At 40.0% G+C, this 19,991-nt stretch overlaps 1 protein-coding gene across 4 annotated transcripts in view; it reads left to right on the forward strand.

The window, feature by feature from the left end:
* The window catches only part of LOC144016225 (multiple C2 and transmembrane domain-containing protein 2-like), a 49,571-nt gene that overhangs the window by 19,323 nt on the left and 10,257 nt on the right, over positions 1–19,991 (forward strand). For all 4 annotated transcript variants that reach the window (XM_077517076.1, XM_077517077.1, XM_077517078.1 and 1 more), the window contains 2 exons: positions 14,837–14,956; positions 16,713–16,754. In XM_077517076.1, the coding sequence (XP_077373202.1) occupies positions 14,837–14,956; positions 16,713–16,754 (162 nt within the window). The remainder of the gene's footprint in view (positions 1–14,836; positions 14,957–16,712; positions 16,755–19,991) is intronic.

The raw sequence follows: 19,991 nt of genomic DNA on the forward strand, positions 1-19,991 counted from the left end.
CGTTTCACCAGAACTACATCTCGGAGAGAATAACTAGTAACTAACTAGCTATGACTTACAACAGTGTTAGCGCCGGTTAGTGATAGCCGTGTTCAGACTTGCATATAAATTCATTGTTGGAAAGGAAACAGATGACTTCCTGACCTGCCAAAAGATGAGCTGCACTGTATTTGTCTACGGAGGAGACTTGTAGCTCGCGTTCCAACCAGTTACACTTTCTGTACCTTAGCTAATATGTTCCACATTTGTACCACAACAAAAATCCAAATATAGAAAGTCCTTGGTTTAAAAATGGTACTGACATAAGCCGTTTTGAGCGGTATGGAGTGAAATAATAAGCACAAAAGCATAAAAAAAAAATATGTGATCATACTGTAATTGGGACTTTACTACTGCATTGGTGTCAATTAGTGATCCAACTTCATTTTATGTTGCCATGGGAACGAAACTCGGTTGTATACTGGAGACATACTGGAATATTCACAAACTCTTGGGACACACATCTGAATCAGCCTTCAGATGTCTTAGTCCCCTTTGAATCCTACTTTTAGACAGTTTGGGCAACACTAAAATGAAATAGTACTGATAACTTTTTACTATTTTTGTGTGTGTTGTCAGTAAAAAAAAAAAAAAAAAAAAAAAAAAAAAAAAATGGTGGCGGCGAAGCCGTCGTTAGCTCGTCTGCCTCCCGTTTGGAATATCTCTGTGTGGAGGTGACTTCCCTGGGTCATATTTTAAAAGCTTTGTGATGGCACTGAATGTTGGAAGTTGTTAAAAAAAAAAAAAAAAAAAAAGTTGAGTTGAGTTTTCCACCAGTGTACTGAAGATGTTGTGTAATAAGTATCTTGCTAATTAGGTAAAATGTTGTGTTGTTACACTCTTTAAAACAAGTAAGAAGTTCTGGAAGGTCCTCAACATTTTCACAAACAAATACAAACAAGAAAATTCCATTTTTTTTCCCCCTTCCCACCCCAAAGCTTGTTTGTGCTACTGTAATGAGCCTCGGATTTGGAGCTTTTCAAGAGTTTGACAACAGCGAGGAACTGTGACAGCTAAAAAATCTTCATAAAATAACCTCCTTTAGATGTTCTTTTCCCCGCTAAGATGCAGAGCCAGATGAATGCGCTATACATCCTGCAAAAGGGGTCATGCAGAGTTCTTTGTTGCACGTCTGAACGCAGCCTTTAGATGGCGCTATAGCACTGCAGGAGATGGTGAATGAGGGCCATCTGACACCCCTCTCCCACGAGCCTTTCTTGGGGAACAAGTTAGTTGTGAGATCCTACGTTTTGTGAGCCGTGAAAAACACAAGTTGGAAGAGAAATCCTAAATTAGCACGTATTAGCCAGGCAAATTAATCGTCTTCAGAAGTTCAACTTTTGATTGAGAGTTAAAGAGAAAAGGGATCATTTGCACTTGAAAGCTGATTCGGAGCCTCACTGTCATTAGAAGTGCTTAAAGTATTTAAGGAGAATTAATATTTCAACGTGAGCGCTGCTTGGGAAACCTGTGTATAGCTGGAGTGGGTTTTCTTTTTGACCCTGCCAGCCGCCTTTTTTTTGACGGCCTGTGAAATGCTGATTGGCTCACATCACACACTGTAAAGATGGCATTTGATGACTGTCGTAAATACATTTGGCAGTGCAACTACTTAGTTAATGTACTTTAAATAGATTTGCAGGTTACTGTACTTGAGTATTTATTTTTCTTTTACTATTTACTCCCTACATTTGAAAACAGATATCTGCATGTTGTTCCCCTTACTTTGTCAAAATAGGCTTGTTAATTTTTTCAACCTTAGTTGATGACTAGAGAGTGGGGAAAAAAAAGACAAGTAGAGAGAGGTAAAGAAGACATTGATTGATTGAGAGTTTGGAGACTTATAGGGTGGCAAAAACAGCAGCGAATCACAAATGTGAATCATTAACGATGATGACTCAGCAGATGTGATGAAGCAAGATATTCCCGATTTATATCTTTATTTAAGAGCACAGTTTGATTTTGTTAGGTTCAAGAATGATTTGTGGCATCATAAGCACCTCTGAAAAATCTTCATAAGCACCTATGAAAAATCTAATCTGAAAACACACAGACAAGGTGACAGCACCCCCAACCCGTTTGAATTATTAGCTAATTTTGCAATTTTTTTGTTTGTTGTTTGCAACATTATCAACACTTTGAGAACTTATTATTTTGATAGCATAAAATTTGGACTAATTTTAGCTACCACCTCACTTTTAACTCATTCAAACCCAAATACATTGTCCTTCATTCCCCAAAATGCATTTATAAGGGTTTTTTTTTTTTTTTTTTTTTTTTTTTTTTTTTTGTTTTTTTTGTTTTTTTGTTTTTTTGTTTTTTTTTAAATGCTAGAACATAGAGAAAGCTTTGATACAGCTGATGACATGAAGAGGTCGCTAAAAACAATGGTAGTTACTACAAAAAAAACGTCCATCAGGTGGCAGCAGAGTATAAGAGATCAGCCACGGCTATGTTGCAACAAGCTCTTTTTGCCAGTGTTTTCAACAGGTTTGTGAAAAATGATGAAACTTAGCTATATTCTAATGCTAATTGCTGCAAAATGGAAGCAGAGGCAAATATACTTTTTAATTGATATTTTGGTCGTTCTATGTTCTTTTTTTTTTTTCTTTTCTTTTTTTTTTTTTCTGTGGACCTTGCAAAATCAGTCAAAATCCAGTTAAGCAGCCAGGAACGAAGGGGGTTGATTCAGTGAAGAGTGAATGAGTTAAAAACAACTGATGTTACTGTTCAAGTTATCACCACCACAAAACTGGGTAATGTAGAGTATAAATTTGTACTTTTGTATTTCAGAGTCTGTACTTTCATTTAAGTAAAGGAGTTGAATCAGAACTTCTACTTTTACCAGACTCAACTTAAATGCATAGTGCGAGTACTTTTGCCACCTTTTGGTAACTGCCAATATAATCGACGTCGAGGCGAGGGCAGGGTCATCTCGGGCCTGCCGGGGGTCTCGGGTGACCACCTGCGCAGAACCCTTGGCAGTGGCGGCCATTAACCAGAACACCCCAGATCAAAGACGCAATCAGACTCAGTGGTAATTGTTCTTGTCAACACCCGTCCCTGAAAAGTGGAGGCTTTGGGAGTCCGGCGGCCCGGCTCGGCTGTTAATCGTCTCCTTGTTTCTGCTTTGCATCTGTTTTCTCTCTCCTTTGTGACAAAAAAAAAAAAAAAAAAGTTGGAGGTCTCAAAAGGAGCGCCGCTCTTCACTCCCGTGGGGGTTACGCTCGCTAGCTCCCCCACGAGCTGTGGGAGTTCTCACAGCTTGTGCGGTGGGAACGCGTCTAGCGGGAACAAAACCGACGACGGCCGTGACGGTGAAGTGTGTTCATTCACGCCGTTTGGAGTCCCTCATTTATTAATTATTAAACAATACGCCGGCAGCGGTTGCCGATTTAAAGCGGTATTACGACCATGGTGTCGGGCGACAGCTCTTGAGGTCGAATGAATGCCATGTGCAACCTTGAAACGCAGCCTTCTTTATTCGAGCAACTTTTCTGTTCATTATGGCCGTGAACATGATGAGGACTCACATTTCACTCGTTGTGGCTTCTAAAAGTCTAATTCATCATATTAAATCAGTCTCACGATAACATATTTCCTCACAGAGTGGCTCCAGGTGGTTATTTACGCCAGTTTCCCAGCCTTTATTGATCTAAGGCACGTTTTTTGCACTAGGAAAATCTCACAACACACGAACAAACAAAAAATGTCACCAAATGTGTTTAAATTGAAGTCATGATCGCATCATAATTTACCGACTTCTGGTTCAGTGTAGTTGGGCACAAAGTTATTATTCTGTTGTATGAATGACAACAGGTGGATGCACAGGTCAATTGTGCTGTCGCCATCTAGTGGATGGGCATTTAATTGTTACGGCCTGTCAATATACATCACTGGCATAGATCGATGAACACAAATACATTATTTGTAGTACATTTTCAGACTATTAAAGTGAAAAATGATCATTTCCAGCGGCACACCTGATGGTTAGGAATCACAACTACAGAGATTAATAGGCATTGTGTTTGGGCCAAGTTTTTTTTTTTTTTTTTTTTTTTTTTTATACCAAGACATTTTTTTTTTAAATTAATGAATATTAAGTAATCGTTTTTTTAAGTATACTTTTCTACCAAGTTAGTAGTTATTATGACATTAATAAGCATGTTAAGAACTGACTACAGATGGAAATTAGCATATTGCTAAATCTGGTGCAGCCATCTTTTTAATGTTACTGTACACTGTCCTTTTAATAAACCAAACTCAACACCAAAAAAAGGCACAAAAGTGCGGTCTTCTGACCAATGTTTTTTTTTTGTTTAGTTTTTTTTTGTAGTTTTTTTTTTTTAAATTGAAGCAATCTTTTATGTTATTAGGGCTGGGGATCGATTCAGATTTCCAAAATCGACTCGATTTAATTCAGAAGCGCCCGAATCGATTCGTTGTTTGAAGGAAAAACACTCCCGAGGTCGATGCTAACTTCCCGTTAGCATTTGCTAACTTCCTGTTGGCGCTAGGCTAGCGATTGTTTTAAAAACAAAGCGTGTTTTGAATTTGAATATACAGTGGATGTAATTCTTAACGTTGTGTTTAGTTTTAACTCAGTTAACTCCAACTGCGGTGACATTAAACAGCTTAAAGGACACTTTGGGACAACAGAATAACCAATATAGCATACGCTACACATGTGCTAGTTGCTAATGCTACTCAAGCAAAATGGTGCATTCAGGGTACTTTCACAGCGTCGGAAACTTTCGCTTTTCTTCGATGACGTTTTAAGGGGGAAATAATCGGCCATTTAGCTCAATTGGCCGATTGTTTTGGCTGATGTTTGAAGGCCAATAATCAGCCGATTATAATCGGCGGCTGATTAATCGGTCGGGCCCTATTTGGCACATTAATTTACGGGGGGGGGGGGGGCTGTATTAAAAATATGAATTCATGGTTTTATGAATCGAAATTGGGCTATGAAAAGGAATATCGATTCGATATCGATATATCGATTTTTAGACCCAGCCCTACTATGTTATGGGTTTTTACATTATATTTACATATTGTCATGCCCTCACATGTGGAAAAGTAGAACGAACCACAGTCGCACTTTTCAGCTGTTGACTGAATGCTGGGACGACAGAAATAAATAAAATAAAAACTCCACAAAGCTAAATATAAATATACAGTGAACGATTTATTTTAGAATTATACAAAAACTGAAGCCCATGGTTCTCTCGCTAGTTTTTTTTTTTTTTCCCCCTCAAATATTTATTACAAGTTCCTCCTCACGGAGGAATGCTCTGTGTTTAACCCCACCGTGTGTGTCGTATTTTAATGACTTACTCGCCACCTTACTGGCCACAGTGGACATCTCACCCCAGGCGCTTGAGGCGCTGACCCACCCCTCGCCCCAGTATGGGAAGAGGAGGTGGGGGGGTAGGGGGGGGGCTCTACGCCCTGGCATGTTAACGTATGTGTGAGTGGAGCTGACAGCGAGTCCATGCCATTCCCCCGCCCCCACCCTTTGGGTTATGGGGAAAAGGCTCACATGGCAGATCTGTCACCCAGGAGGTCACTCAGTGTTAACGCACCCGACACGGATTAAACACTAGTGGCCGGCGCCCGAGTGCGGGGTCAGCGTTGCCGCCGCTGACAGGCACTACGGGGCCCCCTGCTGACCGGCCTCCCTCGCACTGGTGCTGCTGTGGCCCTGGCATGTGTCAGACAGGCAGGGAGGGTGAGCGGTGGGGAGGTCGTGGGGGGGGGGATGACGTCCAGATCTAGCCCTTAGGAGCACATGCTAATGCTTTGCTTGTCGATGGAGAGACTGTGCAGACGTCCTTACCAGCATTTTCTTATCTACTCCGCACAAGTCGGACAAATTGGTTTATTTTTAATTGCCTTGAAGTAAGTGACAATGACTGATCACTGCTAAATTTAGTTTCAGTTTTTTTTTTTTCTCCTCAAGTCAGTCATAAATTTACGATAACAGAAGTGTGTCCCGACTGCCAACGAATGACAAACGCACAAAATTCTTTGACTCGTGCACCACCTGCTTAATCCTTGATATCATTATTTTGAAGGGATACTTTACTTATTTAGCCATTTTTGGCAGTCAAACATGAATATTTTGCCTATAATCAATTTTATATTTTCATTATTTTTCATGTACAATTAGTACCTTTAAAAACACACTTTGCAACTTGCTGACGTCTGAAAATGATATCACAAGGGTCAGCTTGTGAATGTCACATGACCAAACCTAGAAAACAGGTGAGCTGTGATTGGTTACCTGAGCCCTTGTGATGTCATTTTCAGTCGACGGCAAGTTGCAAAATGTGTTTTTAAAAGTACTAATTGTACGTGAAAAATAATGAAAATATAAAATTTATTATAGGCAAAATATTAACTTTTTATTGCTATAATGGGCTAAATAAGTGAAGTATCCCTTTGATATGTGGGGTATTGCCTTAGCTTTCTTGCTACACGAATGTAGTGTCTGTGATGGTATGACAACAACAGTTTCCTTTCTATGACGACATCCTTGTGCCTCACTTTCCAGGCATGACCAATCAACCTGCGCTTAATCCTACAGATATCTTGAATGCAAATGAATGCAGTCAATGGATGCTACCAACATTAGCAGTTTACCGAAAACCAACATTCAATTACTCGTCCATTCATTACTTGTAAATGTAATTGCACTCTAAGTGCAACTGACCTCTACCTGAAAAGAAGCGTTCCCCCCCGTTTTTCATACTCTCACCAGGCAGCCACTCTACTATATGTTTCCCTTCCTCCTCCTACTCTTCCTCCTCCTCAGTCGATACAACTTGAGCTGAGCGTATGTGAAATATTTATTCAGAAATAATTTGTTCAGAGCGCCGCGGCTGCCCACACACACGCACACACACACACTCTCCTCGTGCCCCGAAGAGAAATCTTATCTGCGCTTCCTCCGCCTGCCGACACCCCCTCCCGCTCTACCCCCCCATCCGAAAGCCTGTCCCCGCACTGGCCCGAGCTCAACACACATTACATGTCTCATTGCTCTGCGTTTACAGCTGCTTGAGAGCCCCGACGCTCCCCAGCAACCGGCCCTCGGTTTCAATAACCATTCATCGGGTTTTTCCGATCGTGTTAATTCATCATTACACCGCAGAGACATATTGAGCCTTTAAACATCATTTCTAAAGTTTGACTGGAGATTGTGAGCAAAGTTTTGAGGTCATGGAAAATAATTACCTAAGTCATTTTTTTGGCAGCATTTTTTATTTTTTTATTTTTTTTTGCCTAAATCTCCTCATAATGCAAATGGTTCGTTTTTTTGTGTTTCCTGAAAAATCTGAATAAACGACTTAAGCGATTGTTTTAAGACGGCATCTGTGATTTTCAGATGAAGAAAGTTAATTCTTTTAATAAGAACATACTACTTCATTGTTCATTATTTTTAAATGTTTTTGTTAATAATTATGAAGTTGTAATCAACCATTACTTAAAGGGGGAATCAAGTTGAAAAATTTCTTTGCAATAATATTTTCCATGTGCCCCGACTACTATAAACATGGCATTCTGATTAATATTGCATTTGTGGAATATGAATTAATCAGAAAAACCCACCCATCGTAGGGGCGGCCATTTTGCCACTGACATCACAGTGCCTAAAGGCTCAGGTGATGACAAATCACGGCTCCCCTGTTTTCTGGGTTTGGTCATGTGACATCCACAGTAATCAGTCATGAAGAAGTGTTTCTTAGTAGGGATGTAACGATAAGCGCGATATCGTGATATTAAAACTGCAAAAATATCGTCGTCGTCATGTTCACGATATTTAAAATGCAACACATCTGTTAAAAAAGTTAGGTTGATTTTTCTAGCACCCTCTGGTGGCTAGTTTTTTAGTGCAATTTAATTTTCATTAGGGATGTTTTGGCCCTTCTATGTTTAAAATCTACACTAATTGTCAGATGGAGGGGAATGTAATATGCCTGTGAAGCAAGTCAATGTGTGGAGGAAGTCAATGTGTGCGTGCATTAACAACACCATAAAAATAAAAATAATAATAATAATAATAATAATAATAATAATAATAATAATAATAATAATAATAACAACAACAACATAACCTTGATGCTATGTACAAAAGCACAATATTGTGCTTTTATTTTTAATATGAGCTCTTTTTTTTTTTTTTTTTTTTTTTTTACAATATTGTGACATTTTTTAAATATCGCCAAAACTCCCCATAATATTGATAATACTCTTGATAATTATCATATCATGAGCTTCATATTGCGATATCGTATCGTGACGTTTGGATATTGTTACATCCCTAGTGTCAAAAAGGCTGCAGACCCCTTCAATAGAAATTTGAATCCGTATCCACAGACTTTAAGGCACACATGCTAACCATAGTGCTCCTATGAACAATTATTAATCTGACATACTTTACATATTTTAGAACGGAACATCACAACTATGAGGTGAACGTACTAACCACCAGTACACCATGCTGCCACATATTTACAACAAAATGGTCTTTCAAAATTTGTAAAAGACGCCACGGCATAAAATATGACTGTTGATAGTGGTTATGAAACTATGATGTTAATAGTAATGATATTTGCTGCTATTTTCGTGGGATAGAGAGAGAGCCTTGTTGTGGGGGGGAAAAAAACAAAAAAACAACGTAATTGACACCCCCCTAAAAAAAGAAACCAAAAAAAAAACTTCCCTCTCACCAATTACTACTTTCCTATTTGTCAGAGTTTTGTGGTGTCATCTTAGCATCTAATTTTTTATTTATTTATTTTTTTATTTTTTTAAAGCAATTGGATTACACAGAAATAAAAGGCAAGTATGTGAATTCATAAATGGCGAACGGCGAAAAGGTGGGGGCATTTTGGAGTCCATCTTGTAAGGGAAGCATTTGCCAATCTGCTGCTACGCCTGCCAGTCACTCGCATAGCGTGGCTAAACTGGTGGCCACCCCCCCTGCCTCTTCCTCTTGTTAATCAATATACAGGATGTCAGAAACTCTTTTGCGGGATGTCTTTGTCCCTTTTGTTGATCTTCTATCCTCCACGCTCCCTCCCGGGAGAGCGTGGGTGGCACCGGAGCCGCCGTGCTTGCTCAGCTTTAAGTTCTTTTTATTCACACTTTTAATCGCTGAGTGCTTTATTATTAGGTGCCCAATTCTGTGCGGCCAAGCAAAGGGTGGTGGTCTGTCTGCGTGCTACATTTAGTGGAATCATATTAATGGTGCTATAAAATAACTCTGTCAGGCTGTTCTTAACCCTGCTGGCAGATTTGCTTGCCCTGTTTTCCCATCGCTTACAGGTGGCTGAGGAGAGTGCATCTCTATCATAGTAAAAGCTCCTCTATGTGCTAATTGTTTTATGAATAGATCGTTTCTTCTCCTTCCTGGGCCCCCCCGCTTGGAATCATGCAGTTATTTTACAGCTATAAGGTCGCAACGTGCCTCCCTAATTTATACACTAACACTTGTTTACGTCAAATAAGTCATTTGTTAGCCCAGGTAGGCAAACTTCAGCGGGTCAGTTGACTCATAGATGAGGTTAAAAATAAATAATTGATTAAGTGCGGGTACAAAGTAGTTATAATAACAATTCATTCACATTTTTAAATTGTATGATGTATCATTCATTTCATTCTAAATAATTAAGCAAATTTTAATAAATTAAATACAAATGTATGTATTGTTTTATTTCCTTTTTTCTTGTTTCTTACGTATTGTTTTATTTCCAATATGTAAATGCCCAAGTGTTTATTTGAATAATAATACAATAATATAGACAGTAATGATTTTTCTTAAAAAAAATAAAAATAAAATAAAAAAGTTATTTATTTATTTATTTAGCCCATTGTGAGTTTATGGTTATTTTATTTTGAATTATTTTAATTATTATTTATGTATCAATTATATATATATATATATATATATATATATATATATATATATATATATATATATATATATATATATATATATATATATATATATAATTTACTTATTTACAATTAAATTGTTCACCAATATTTACATTGATGCATAATTTAATCATCATTTAATCATAATTACAATTCTTAATAAAGTAAATAATTCACATTTTCTAATTACCATTTAAAGTAAACTTTATTATAGTATAATTTATGAAGCTAAAATTAATGAAATAAATGAACGCAGTACGTGTAAAACTGTATTTGTGAAATAACATTGTCTCAATATTGCAGCTCTATTCTCATAAAATTGCATTTTTTTTTTCTTATAATATTCTGATATTTTTCATGGAGTGTTGTGATATTGTGAGAACTTTTTTTCTCATAATGTTTCAGCTCATTACTTATGGTTCAGTTATTATGATTTTATGATTTACAGTAAATCAATAACCAATAATTTCATGAGATAAATACATTACAATTGACCAATCTGGGTGGGAAATCGATAAAAGAATTTAAAATATATTACAGGACCCTTGATAATGTAAATGTTTGGTGGGTCGACTAATCGGAGGGATTGGCCATGTGTGGCCCGTGAGCCATACTTTACCTATCCCTGTGTTAAACTTGTGCCGCATGCTCACCTACATTGTTTGTCATCGCCTTGTTTTGTTTTGTCTATCGCCTAAAATGCATTTGCCATGTTTCAGAAGGTCGAGGTTTTGCTCACCGCGTGTAATTTGTTGATGGAACGAAGGTGGGGAAGGAGAAGTAGAAAAGCGCCTCCGCTCGTCTTTGACGGCAATTAAAACACAGATTATTTTTATACAGATTTACAGTTGCACTTTGTCCAATGCGTCCTTTAATCACTCAACCACTTGCTAATAAAACACAAGCCACTTAGTTGGGGGGAATTAGTCTCGTCTCCTTTCTAGTGGGGGGGGACTCTGGAGGATGTGAGGAGACATTGAGCAGAGGGGAGAGTACATTCCTGCCTCTGCTCATTACTTTGGGATACTTGACAACAACACCTGATTTTTTTTTTTTTAACCACCCAGATGTTTCACTCTTCATCCCAAAGAAATCTTGTAAAGGCAGAACACACCAGTGAGAGAGGAATGGAGGCGATCTGTCTGACAGTTTTGGTTTATACCCTCATTTAGGCGCTCACTTTTCTCCCGACACCAGGCATTGTCTTCCTGTAGGCTTTTATCTTGTCCGCTGAGCCGGAACGTAGCGAGCAGAAATTTGCATTAGTGGGCGATTATGAATACCTGTGACAGATTTCTCCCCCCCCTTCGGCGGAAATGAATTGGCCTCCTCTGTTGACTCGCGCGGGAAGACGGAGGCCGAGCAATTAGACTTTTAGTGGCTAATACGGCAGCTTTCGCCAGGCGTGAGCAAGGAGGTGCGACATTCCTGCTGGGCCCGTGTCACTTTTCTCTTCCTCCCATCACCCCCTCCCCACCCCTTTTTTTTATTTCTATAATGGGAATACGGGGGGAATATGACAAGCTACCAGTCGGCCAGCCAGCTGAATTCCTCTGGGGGGTGAGCATTGCTCTGGAAGCGTCTCACGGGAGCTGAGGTGACAACACATGACGCAGGTTATTCATAACAGAGCCCTCATGCATATTCATTGTTTACCTTTTTTTTTCCCTTTTACCCCCCACTTGTGCTAGTTTGTCGCTGTAATGCAAATGAGCTATTAAAAGAATAACAGCAGCATATTGTCTATTTGTGAAACCCGTTGTTCAGTGAACCCCCCGCCTTGTTGCAAATTCACCTACACAGGTGCCTGGAGATACAAGCAACAAGACTCAAGATACGAAAGGTCGTTCAGACATTTTATTTTTTATTTTTATGTTTTGCTTTGATTTGAGAGAAAAAAAATGGAGATGGGCACTTTATGGTGGCTGTTAACTCAACTTAGCTTAGTTCACAACAAGTAACAAAATAATTTGTTTAATATTTCAAACAGCCACATAACTTTGCCTTTGAGTCCATTAGCTTAATACTAAACATATAAACACTATAGATGGCGTTTGTACATTTTAAGGAGTGGATATTTGAACTATCAGTGCTTCAACACATGCAGATAGACAATAAAACTGTTAGGTTTACACACCAAAACATATTGAACACTCAGAAACAAGGATCAGAAGACAAGACTTTTAGTTTTTACTGCAGTGAGGAGAGCAGAGTTGTCAGTTACAAACTGGCAAAGATGCTCTGATTCTCTTGCTTCCTCTCTTTTTATTTGGGATTGTTCCCTATCCGGTTACAAAAAAATGGCGTTTCACTACTAAGGGGTGGGGAAAGCGCAATAGTGCAACGCTGCATTTTCTTAGATTAACATACTGTCTGCTTGGATGTAAGTGTGTTGCAAGTAAGCATGTGACGATCCATTAGCGATGAAAGTTCTCGTTTTCGCTTCTGCCTCAGACTGTGTGACTCATTTTAAACACAGCCACACTGTCTGGTACAGTTCATCTAAAAAAAATGGGTGCAAAGTAGTTCACTTAAAGTTCATATGAGTGTGAAGCATTTTAGCAACTATATAATAACTTAGATACCCTTTAAACGTAACGATAACAATACTCAACAGGTATATATTCTTGATCCTCTGTGAAAAACAACTAATCTTACTGCAGAAGACTGGGTCATTTATTGTATTTGAGTGAAATTCTTTTTGATTTGTTGTCTGAATGACTACACTATACTGCATGCCAAGTCGCACATACCAGATGGAGCCACAATAAATTCATCATGATGCACAGATTGTTAGCTACATACTATTTTTATTTTATTTTTTTCCCCAGGTTCTTTTTTTTTTCCCAAGTTCATGCTGTGCCTCCCTTAAAGTAGCAGAGCTTCAACCATGTTTTCCTCCTCTCCCGTCCTTGTTTTATTTTTTATTTTTATTTTTCATCTAAGAAACATGGGTCGGTCATTGTTGTTTTCATTGTTATTGGATGATAGGTTGCAACTGGATCAATAAATCAATAAAGTAATCTGAATCAGAAATCAACTGTACTGTACTGTACTTAAACAGTGAATCACTCACCACCATTACTGGTTGAAACTATTGATACAAACAGTTGTGTTCTTAATTACTTGCGGTTCTTTTTTTGTTTTGTTTTTACAATTTGCAGCACTCCTCGGTCCCCTCTGCGAATAGCGGCGGTTTACTGTAGTCTTCTCAGCTCACCTACTGCTCTGTCAAGGATACTAAGTGGTGCAGTGAAGAGGCTCGGGGGCGTTTGTCTGCATTACTCACTGTTCCCTGCGTCCTGGTGCGGCACTAGGTAGACTGGCCCCCGGGAGCCGACGTGTACACGCGCCGCGCGTTGTGGCTGTGACACAAGCAGTCTGTTGTTTGCAGGCCCCGCTATACCGAGGCCCCGAGCTCTTTCTCGCTCTCTCTCTCTCCGTGTTTCACGTCCTGTCTCGGGCTTTAATGCCAACATATTGTTCCCTCTCCAAGCAGCCTGCAGCTCTTTTCAGCCTGTTGTTATCTTCTAGCTTTAAGGCGCTAGCGTACCGTGGGTGCGGGTTCAAGCCGTCATTGCAAGGTCAAAATGTACTCGCTCTAAAGTGTAACACTTTTTTTGTTGTTGTTGTTTACACCTGTTTGGCTAACTTTTATTGAAGATGTTTTTTTTTTTATTGGCTCACATGACAAAAACATGCATGTTAGGTTCCTTGAAGACTCGAAGGGGCCTATCTTCGGGCCCAGCGCAAAGCGCAGGCTAACTGTGTGCATGGGTGGAGTTTCTTTTATTTTGGTATTTTGCTTGACTAGTGCAGATAGAATAAGGCATTTTGCACTTTTGTGGGATGGAACACAGCCGACTCCTGGCCAATGGAAGCGGCTCCCCTCATTCCCATTACAATCAGGGGGGTGCTTGAAGCAGGAATTGACTCAATGGTCGTGCATGAGATTGGCATTTGCAGAGTTTGTTTATATACAGGTAAATTGTAACTTGTAATTGTAAGATCTCCCCTTGCGGGTGATGTAGTCAACCTTGGTCGTGCACCTTCCATCTGACAGTCGGGTCTTTCTTAACTTTGGCTTGACTGAAGGTCACTTTTGTCAATATGCCTGTACCCCATTTTAACAAAAAAAAAAAAAAAAAAAAAAAAAAAACTAAATTAATACATATACACAGCGTAGTCCTGCTTACATAGACTTCAACTTAATATCCGGGACATTTTTCCCTCCTCCTCCTTGTCAAGCAGCTGGTAAAATCCTTTTCACACGTTCTCGATGATTTGGGTTATAGGCAGACTCATTCGACTGCCACTAAGTGGCTTTAAAAGCAACCATCCAATTAGCACGCCGCTGTGAAATGCAGCGGCGTTTCGTGCATTACTTCTTTACAGAATTATAAGAGATTACGCATTCAGCATGATCCGCCTTATTTCTACCGGGGGTCAACATCATCGCAGCCGAGGGGGTAAACGCTGCAAATGCTCCCCCGGTTGCCAGATGTGCCTCGTCAGAGCTTCGCGGCGTCTCTGACTCTAAGAGGATTTGACGTGCTGGTTAAGAAAGACGGCATACCGCGCCTATCCGTCATACTTTCTGTTCAGCAAGAGTGCTCTATGCCAACACAGCGCTATCTCCGTGTGTATAAATAGGATTTGGACGTATTAAAAAGTTGTCCCTTGAGTTTTCAGACATAATCCGTTGCCAAACTCTCAAAAGGCTTTTTCGAGAGATTTAAAATGCGCTTAAATCAATTTTAGATTTTGTTTTCGGTGCACACACGGGGATTTTGAAGATGCTTGACTGTGATGAGCTGTATCACATTTAGCCTGTCCTGTCCTGTCTCCTCAGATCTTCCTGGTGACAGTGTGGAACTGGGAGCTCTTCATGTTTCCCCTCTTCCTGCTCCTGCTCATCGGCTGGAACTACTTGCAGCTCCGTGGCAAAAACGGCAGCTCCAACCCGGACCTGGTGAGTGAAATTGACGCTTCAGTTTGCATAAGTAACCCAGCACTATGAAGACACTGAAACCTACACAATCTGTGATTTACATATTATTACAAGTCTGTCTTTAGGCTTAATACCAGCAGTATCTTTCAGTGCTGGCGTACGATTCGAAAAGTGGGCAGTTTGACATAATTTATTTGAATTATAGTTAAAGTGTGGGTAGGGAAAGTGTCAGTCTCATGTGTGGGTTGTCGGTAATTCCAAACAGAAAAATGGAGTGCAACAAGTTCAAATTAAGCCCGCAGGGTGTTAGACAAAGTCGACCGAGGGAGAGAAAGCACGAAAAGAAAGTAGGATGCACATTGAAACCATGTACAAATGTGCCATCAACGTTAAGATTTTATGTTGAGAAAGGAGAGGCCATTTTAATATGACCTATAAAAGACACCTAAAGCAGAATTTGCCACAAAAAAAGGAACCGAGAAAAGTTTTTAAAAATCTGCTTTTCGAACCTTTTCCAAGGTGATTGAAGGGCTAAAGTTTGACGAAAGAAATGAACTGCTCCGAAATGAACTCGGAACTCTACAAAAAGCATTTTGTCTGCCAATTTCAAGAACAATGCAGCAAAACTGATTGAGAAAACATTTACCACGCAGCAAGATCACGACCCAAAACACCCAGCAAAAATAACAAAGAACTTCGTCAGGCCCATTAAGTGAAATGATTTTAGACCAGCCAAGTCAATGGGCCTCATTCACGAACGGTGCATAAGCACAAAACTGTGATGTGTAGGTGATAACTTGATATGTTCGTGCTTGTATTTGTGTGTACAATACAATCAAATTTAGAACTTCCTCCATACACGTAAATAATGACGGGTAAGCTTTCGAAAAAAAAGTGTTAAACACATCTTTTACTCAAGATGCATGATCCATCCATCTGAACAGTTATTCATAAAAAAGTAACATACCTTATCTGAAACATTGAATTTGCTAATCAATAACCTTGAAATGGATAATTCTCATCCCTTTCACCCTCGTTCCTTTCAAGGGCGAGTATGTGCTGTATGTGCATGTGCTGTATTTAAATGTTTACAATCATGCAGACAAGCCCAAAACATCCATCCGTCCATTTTGTATCGCACACTCTTAAGCTGGCGTTCTCCATCCTGTAGAGAACCGCAATGGGCTTTCTGTTTGCCCTACACACGACTCTGAAGGTTAATGCTGTTCACACTTCCGACTCCCACCCCTGCCAGAAGCCTGGCCCTCTCGCACATCCTCCCCAAAGTGATGCCCCATCAGCAGCCAGTGTGTTTGCGGTTGCAGGTCCCTGGGCAATGTTAAAACCCGAGCTCACCCTCCACATCCAGTTGTCGTAACCCTCCGGCTGCCAATGACAAAAGCCTCCGTTCTCAGGCAATGTCACAGCCGGGTCAGGGATGACTTGATATAAAGTGATATCGGCAACAACATCCAAATTAAATGTGTTTTTTTTTTTTTCCTTCACCCCCTGTTTTTTTTTCTTTTTTTTGTGCGTTTACGTTGCGGAGAAATGAGATTGCCTTGGTGTGACGGTGCTCGCGTGAAGAAGGTTCTCTTTCACCTTTTCCTTTTGTGTGAGGTCACCTCATGATGCCGTCTCTATGGAAACAAGCCTCTCCCAATAGGGGTGAATGTACTCAAAGGAAATTTCATTACGAGGTGTTTGTTAAAAATGCTCCCGTTCCACAAATGCCCCATTCACTTGAATCTCTCTCTGCCCTTTTATTTTCTCCCAGGTGAACATGAGCATGGGTGAGGATGAAGAGGACGACGAGAAGGTATTTTATCTCGTCTCGCGCAAACATTTTTTTACGGGATAATGTGTTTTGGTGCTACGTCTCGAGGTTTTATAAATAATCCAGGCGCATCTTTTAATGTTTACCTTGAATGCTGACAGACTGCGACTTGAGGAAAGTTTTTTATTTATTGACATGGAAAGGTTCATTAATTTTTTGGGCACTGCCAAGCTGTACCATTACATTATCATGAAAATATTGTTTTTACTGGTAATACATGCGGTTAAAAAGTGAAATGTGGAGAGTCTCTGTTGCCGAAATGCATGACCACAGTCAATATGGAGGCGTCATAATCGATATTACACTTTCAGTCTTAAAGTTTCCTGGCACCCATAGCTGCTCCTTGCTATGCAGTACGCACACATTTCAATCAGTTACGTCGATGGCGGTAAACCGGAAGCGCTGCTAACATTAAAAGAAGCAAACCTTTGTGCCATCCAGCAAAATCCAAATATCATTTGTGTATACGTATGTCTGTTTTCATAAAAATGTATGTAAAGTAATGTAAAATATCAGAATACGTATCAGGATACATGTGTATCATGATACGTGTCATATCCTCTGTATCGCGATACTTTTGTTTGTTTATTTATTTATGTTTTGGGCATTTCTGCATTTAGTTGCATCCCATAAACATAAAAATGTAAAGCAATGACATAAGTGGACATAAGTGTTTTTCACAGGACAGTGAAAATATTTACAATTTGCGAGGAAAATGGAGAAAAGTGAGATTTTCCGCCGACTGTGAGGCAGACGAGCCAACCACTATTACACCATGCTGCCTGTTCACATTATCAACAACGAGAAATCTTTCCTTGCATAGCCTCTACAAATGACATTATTGCGGTATTCAACGTCTCTTAAATAAATCCTCAAAGGTCCCGCAACCCTTTTTATAACACATATATTCACATTTTCTGGCCTTGTAAAGCAAATTCCGTGGATTGATTTAGATCTCTTGTGTCATTACTGTCTAAATGGAATAGCAGCGGGTGATATTTACTCCCAAAGTAGCTGTAAAAACTTGCGTTTTTGCCCAAAGGGCTTACGAGCCACTTCCACTTGTTCACTTGGTGAGAAAAATCATAAAGCATCTTTATTACTGTCTGCAGGAAAACTAAAACAACAGGAAATGTTTAAGGAGCCTGAAAAATTCGACTTCTCCTCATGCCACGGAATACCACATTCAATTACACTCATCCCCCCGTTTGGCGTAAGGAAGGGACAGTTAACAGCGATGTGCATTATTGCTTTATGGCAATGAAGTGCGGACCCGACGCAAAGCCTGCGAGCGCTGACCCTTGTGCTGCGCGTCTAAGCCCGGCATTCATATCCATAATGCGCTCAATATATTCTGCTGCGATGACCGCAGGCTATGGGGGAGAAAAAGAGAAAGAAAAGAAAAAAAAACATACACCAGCACATCCTGTCTGCAAGGATGATGAAACTCGCATGATATGTCTGCAAACACACACACAGAAGTGAACGGAAAATAGCACTAAAATGTTTTTTTATAGCTATGTGACAGGATTGACGCAGTGCAATTAATGTAATAGCAACGCTTCAGAAGATATTTATTACATTTGTCTTCACCTTGAACCTCCGCTTCTGATCAAGGTCTTTGTAGTTTTAGTCGAAGAGCTTCTCCCTCTCATCTTAAAGCTCTCTGAAATGTTTTTATTCCCTTTCCGCGAGCCTTCCTAAGGCCTTTCGCACACTGCGAGAGGGGAAAAATGAAATATCTCCTTTCATTTACTAATTAAGCAGCGGCCCGTGTTTGTTTTAAGCTGTCAGCTTTAATTTAAAGTGGCTTATTTGAAAGCGGTGTTATGGTCTGCGCTGTCACTTGAGCGCGATATCGCTCGGCGAGATCAAGCCCGTGTCGCTTTTACGCCTCCTATCAAAGTCTGCCTTTAAAATATTTGGGGTTAAAGAGTGATCAGTTTTAAGTTTGACGCCTTCAAAGGCTCTCCGCTAACATGCGAAGAAAGGCTTCCAACCCCCCCCCCTCCCGTAAGGAGGTTGTGATTACCAACCAAAATATGTTTTTTATTCCCCCTTCTTCCCCCCCGAGGAGGGAAATATGCGAAGTACGGGAACGCTAAGGCATGATGTTAAAGAGAGCCGAAAGGCGACGCCGTGTTACAACAGGATAATACACAACAGATCTCGGCCTGTGAACAAATCTGTCCTCAGGGGTAGGACGAAACAGCTTACAAATTATATGTGGGCAAAGTGACTTCCCTTTTGGCCTTAGGTATCAATTGTGCACACAGACGCTATTTAATCATAACACAAAGAAACAGGAGAGGCAAAAAGCAGTCCATAGATCCCCAATAGAGCTAAACAGGGGAAGATGAAACGGGCTGGGAGCTGGTGCGGGGCTCCGCTTGCTCCCAGAGGGAAGTTGAGGGGGGAAAAGGGGGTGGGAGAGGGCAGAGGAGGTTGTTGTTGGGGTGCTAGACTGGGCCAGGGGGCGTTGCTGGGTCGCTCCATTCCTCAACCGAGAGTCACCGGCGGGTCTCCTTGAGTGCACCGCGCCATCATTTGGAGCGTGCGATGTTACAATCATTGCCTGCTCAACACATTGGAGCCGAATTGTGGTGGTATGAAAAGCTTTACTTTCTATTGCTCACTTTGTCAAAATAGGATCCTTATTTTTTTAACCTCATGTAAGAAATGTTTATTCACAAGGACCATCTAACTTAATAAAAGAGGGAGAAAAATCCCCTTTGTTTTCATTGTGAGCAGTTTTCACAGCTAATATTGTATACATTCGACAGTAGATGCGAATCAGTATTTCTACATTTTTTACATAATGATTTGTACTTCTACTCAAGTACACAGTGTGAGTACTTTTGACACCTCTGGTGTGCCTCATCTTTGACAAGGATCTTACTTTCCACCGCTTCTTCCAATTAGCCCAATCCAGCTTTCCTCCCACCACCACCACAAACGTCTTATGTTTACTTTTGTTCAGGTGATCATATTGGTTTTCCATTATCACAGATTTTTTTTTTTTTTTTTCACAACTTAAGCTGAGAGATGAGATTGTGCTATTAGCAGCTTTTCCTAATCAGTAGACATTCAGGATTTGTGCAGTCCATTTCAAATTGTTTTATTTAAATTTGAAGGAAGAAAGAAATGGAAAGTATGTCTTGTCACCAAGGAGATGGAGCATTTCATGATTTTTTTTTTCACGAAAGGAAATGAATAATG

The sequence above is a fragment of the Festucalex cinctus genome, chromosome 3 (genome assembly GCF_051991245.1).
Source record: "Festucalex cinctus isolate MCC-2025b chromosome 3, RoL_Fcin_1.0, whole genome shotgun sequence".
NCBI classification, from domain to species: domain Eukaryota; kingdom Metazoa; phylum Chordata; class Actinopteri; order Syngnathiformes; family Syngnathidae; genus Festucalex; species Festucalex cinctus.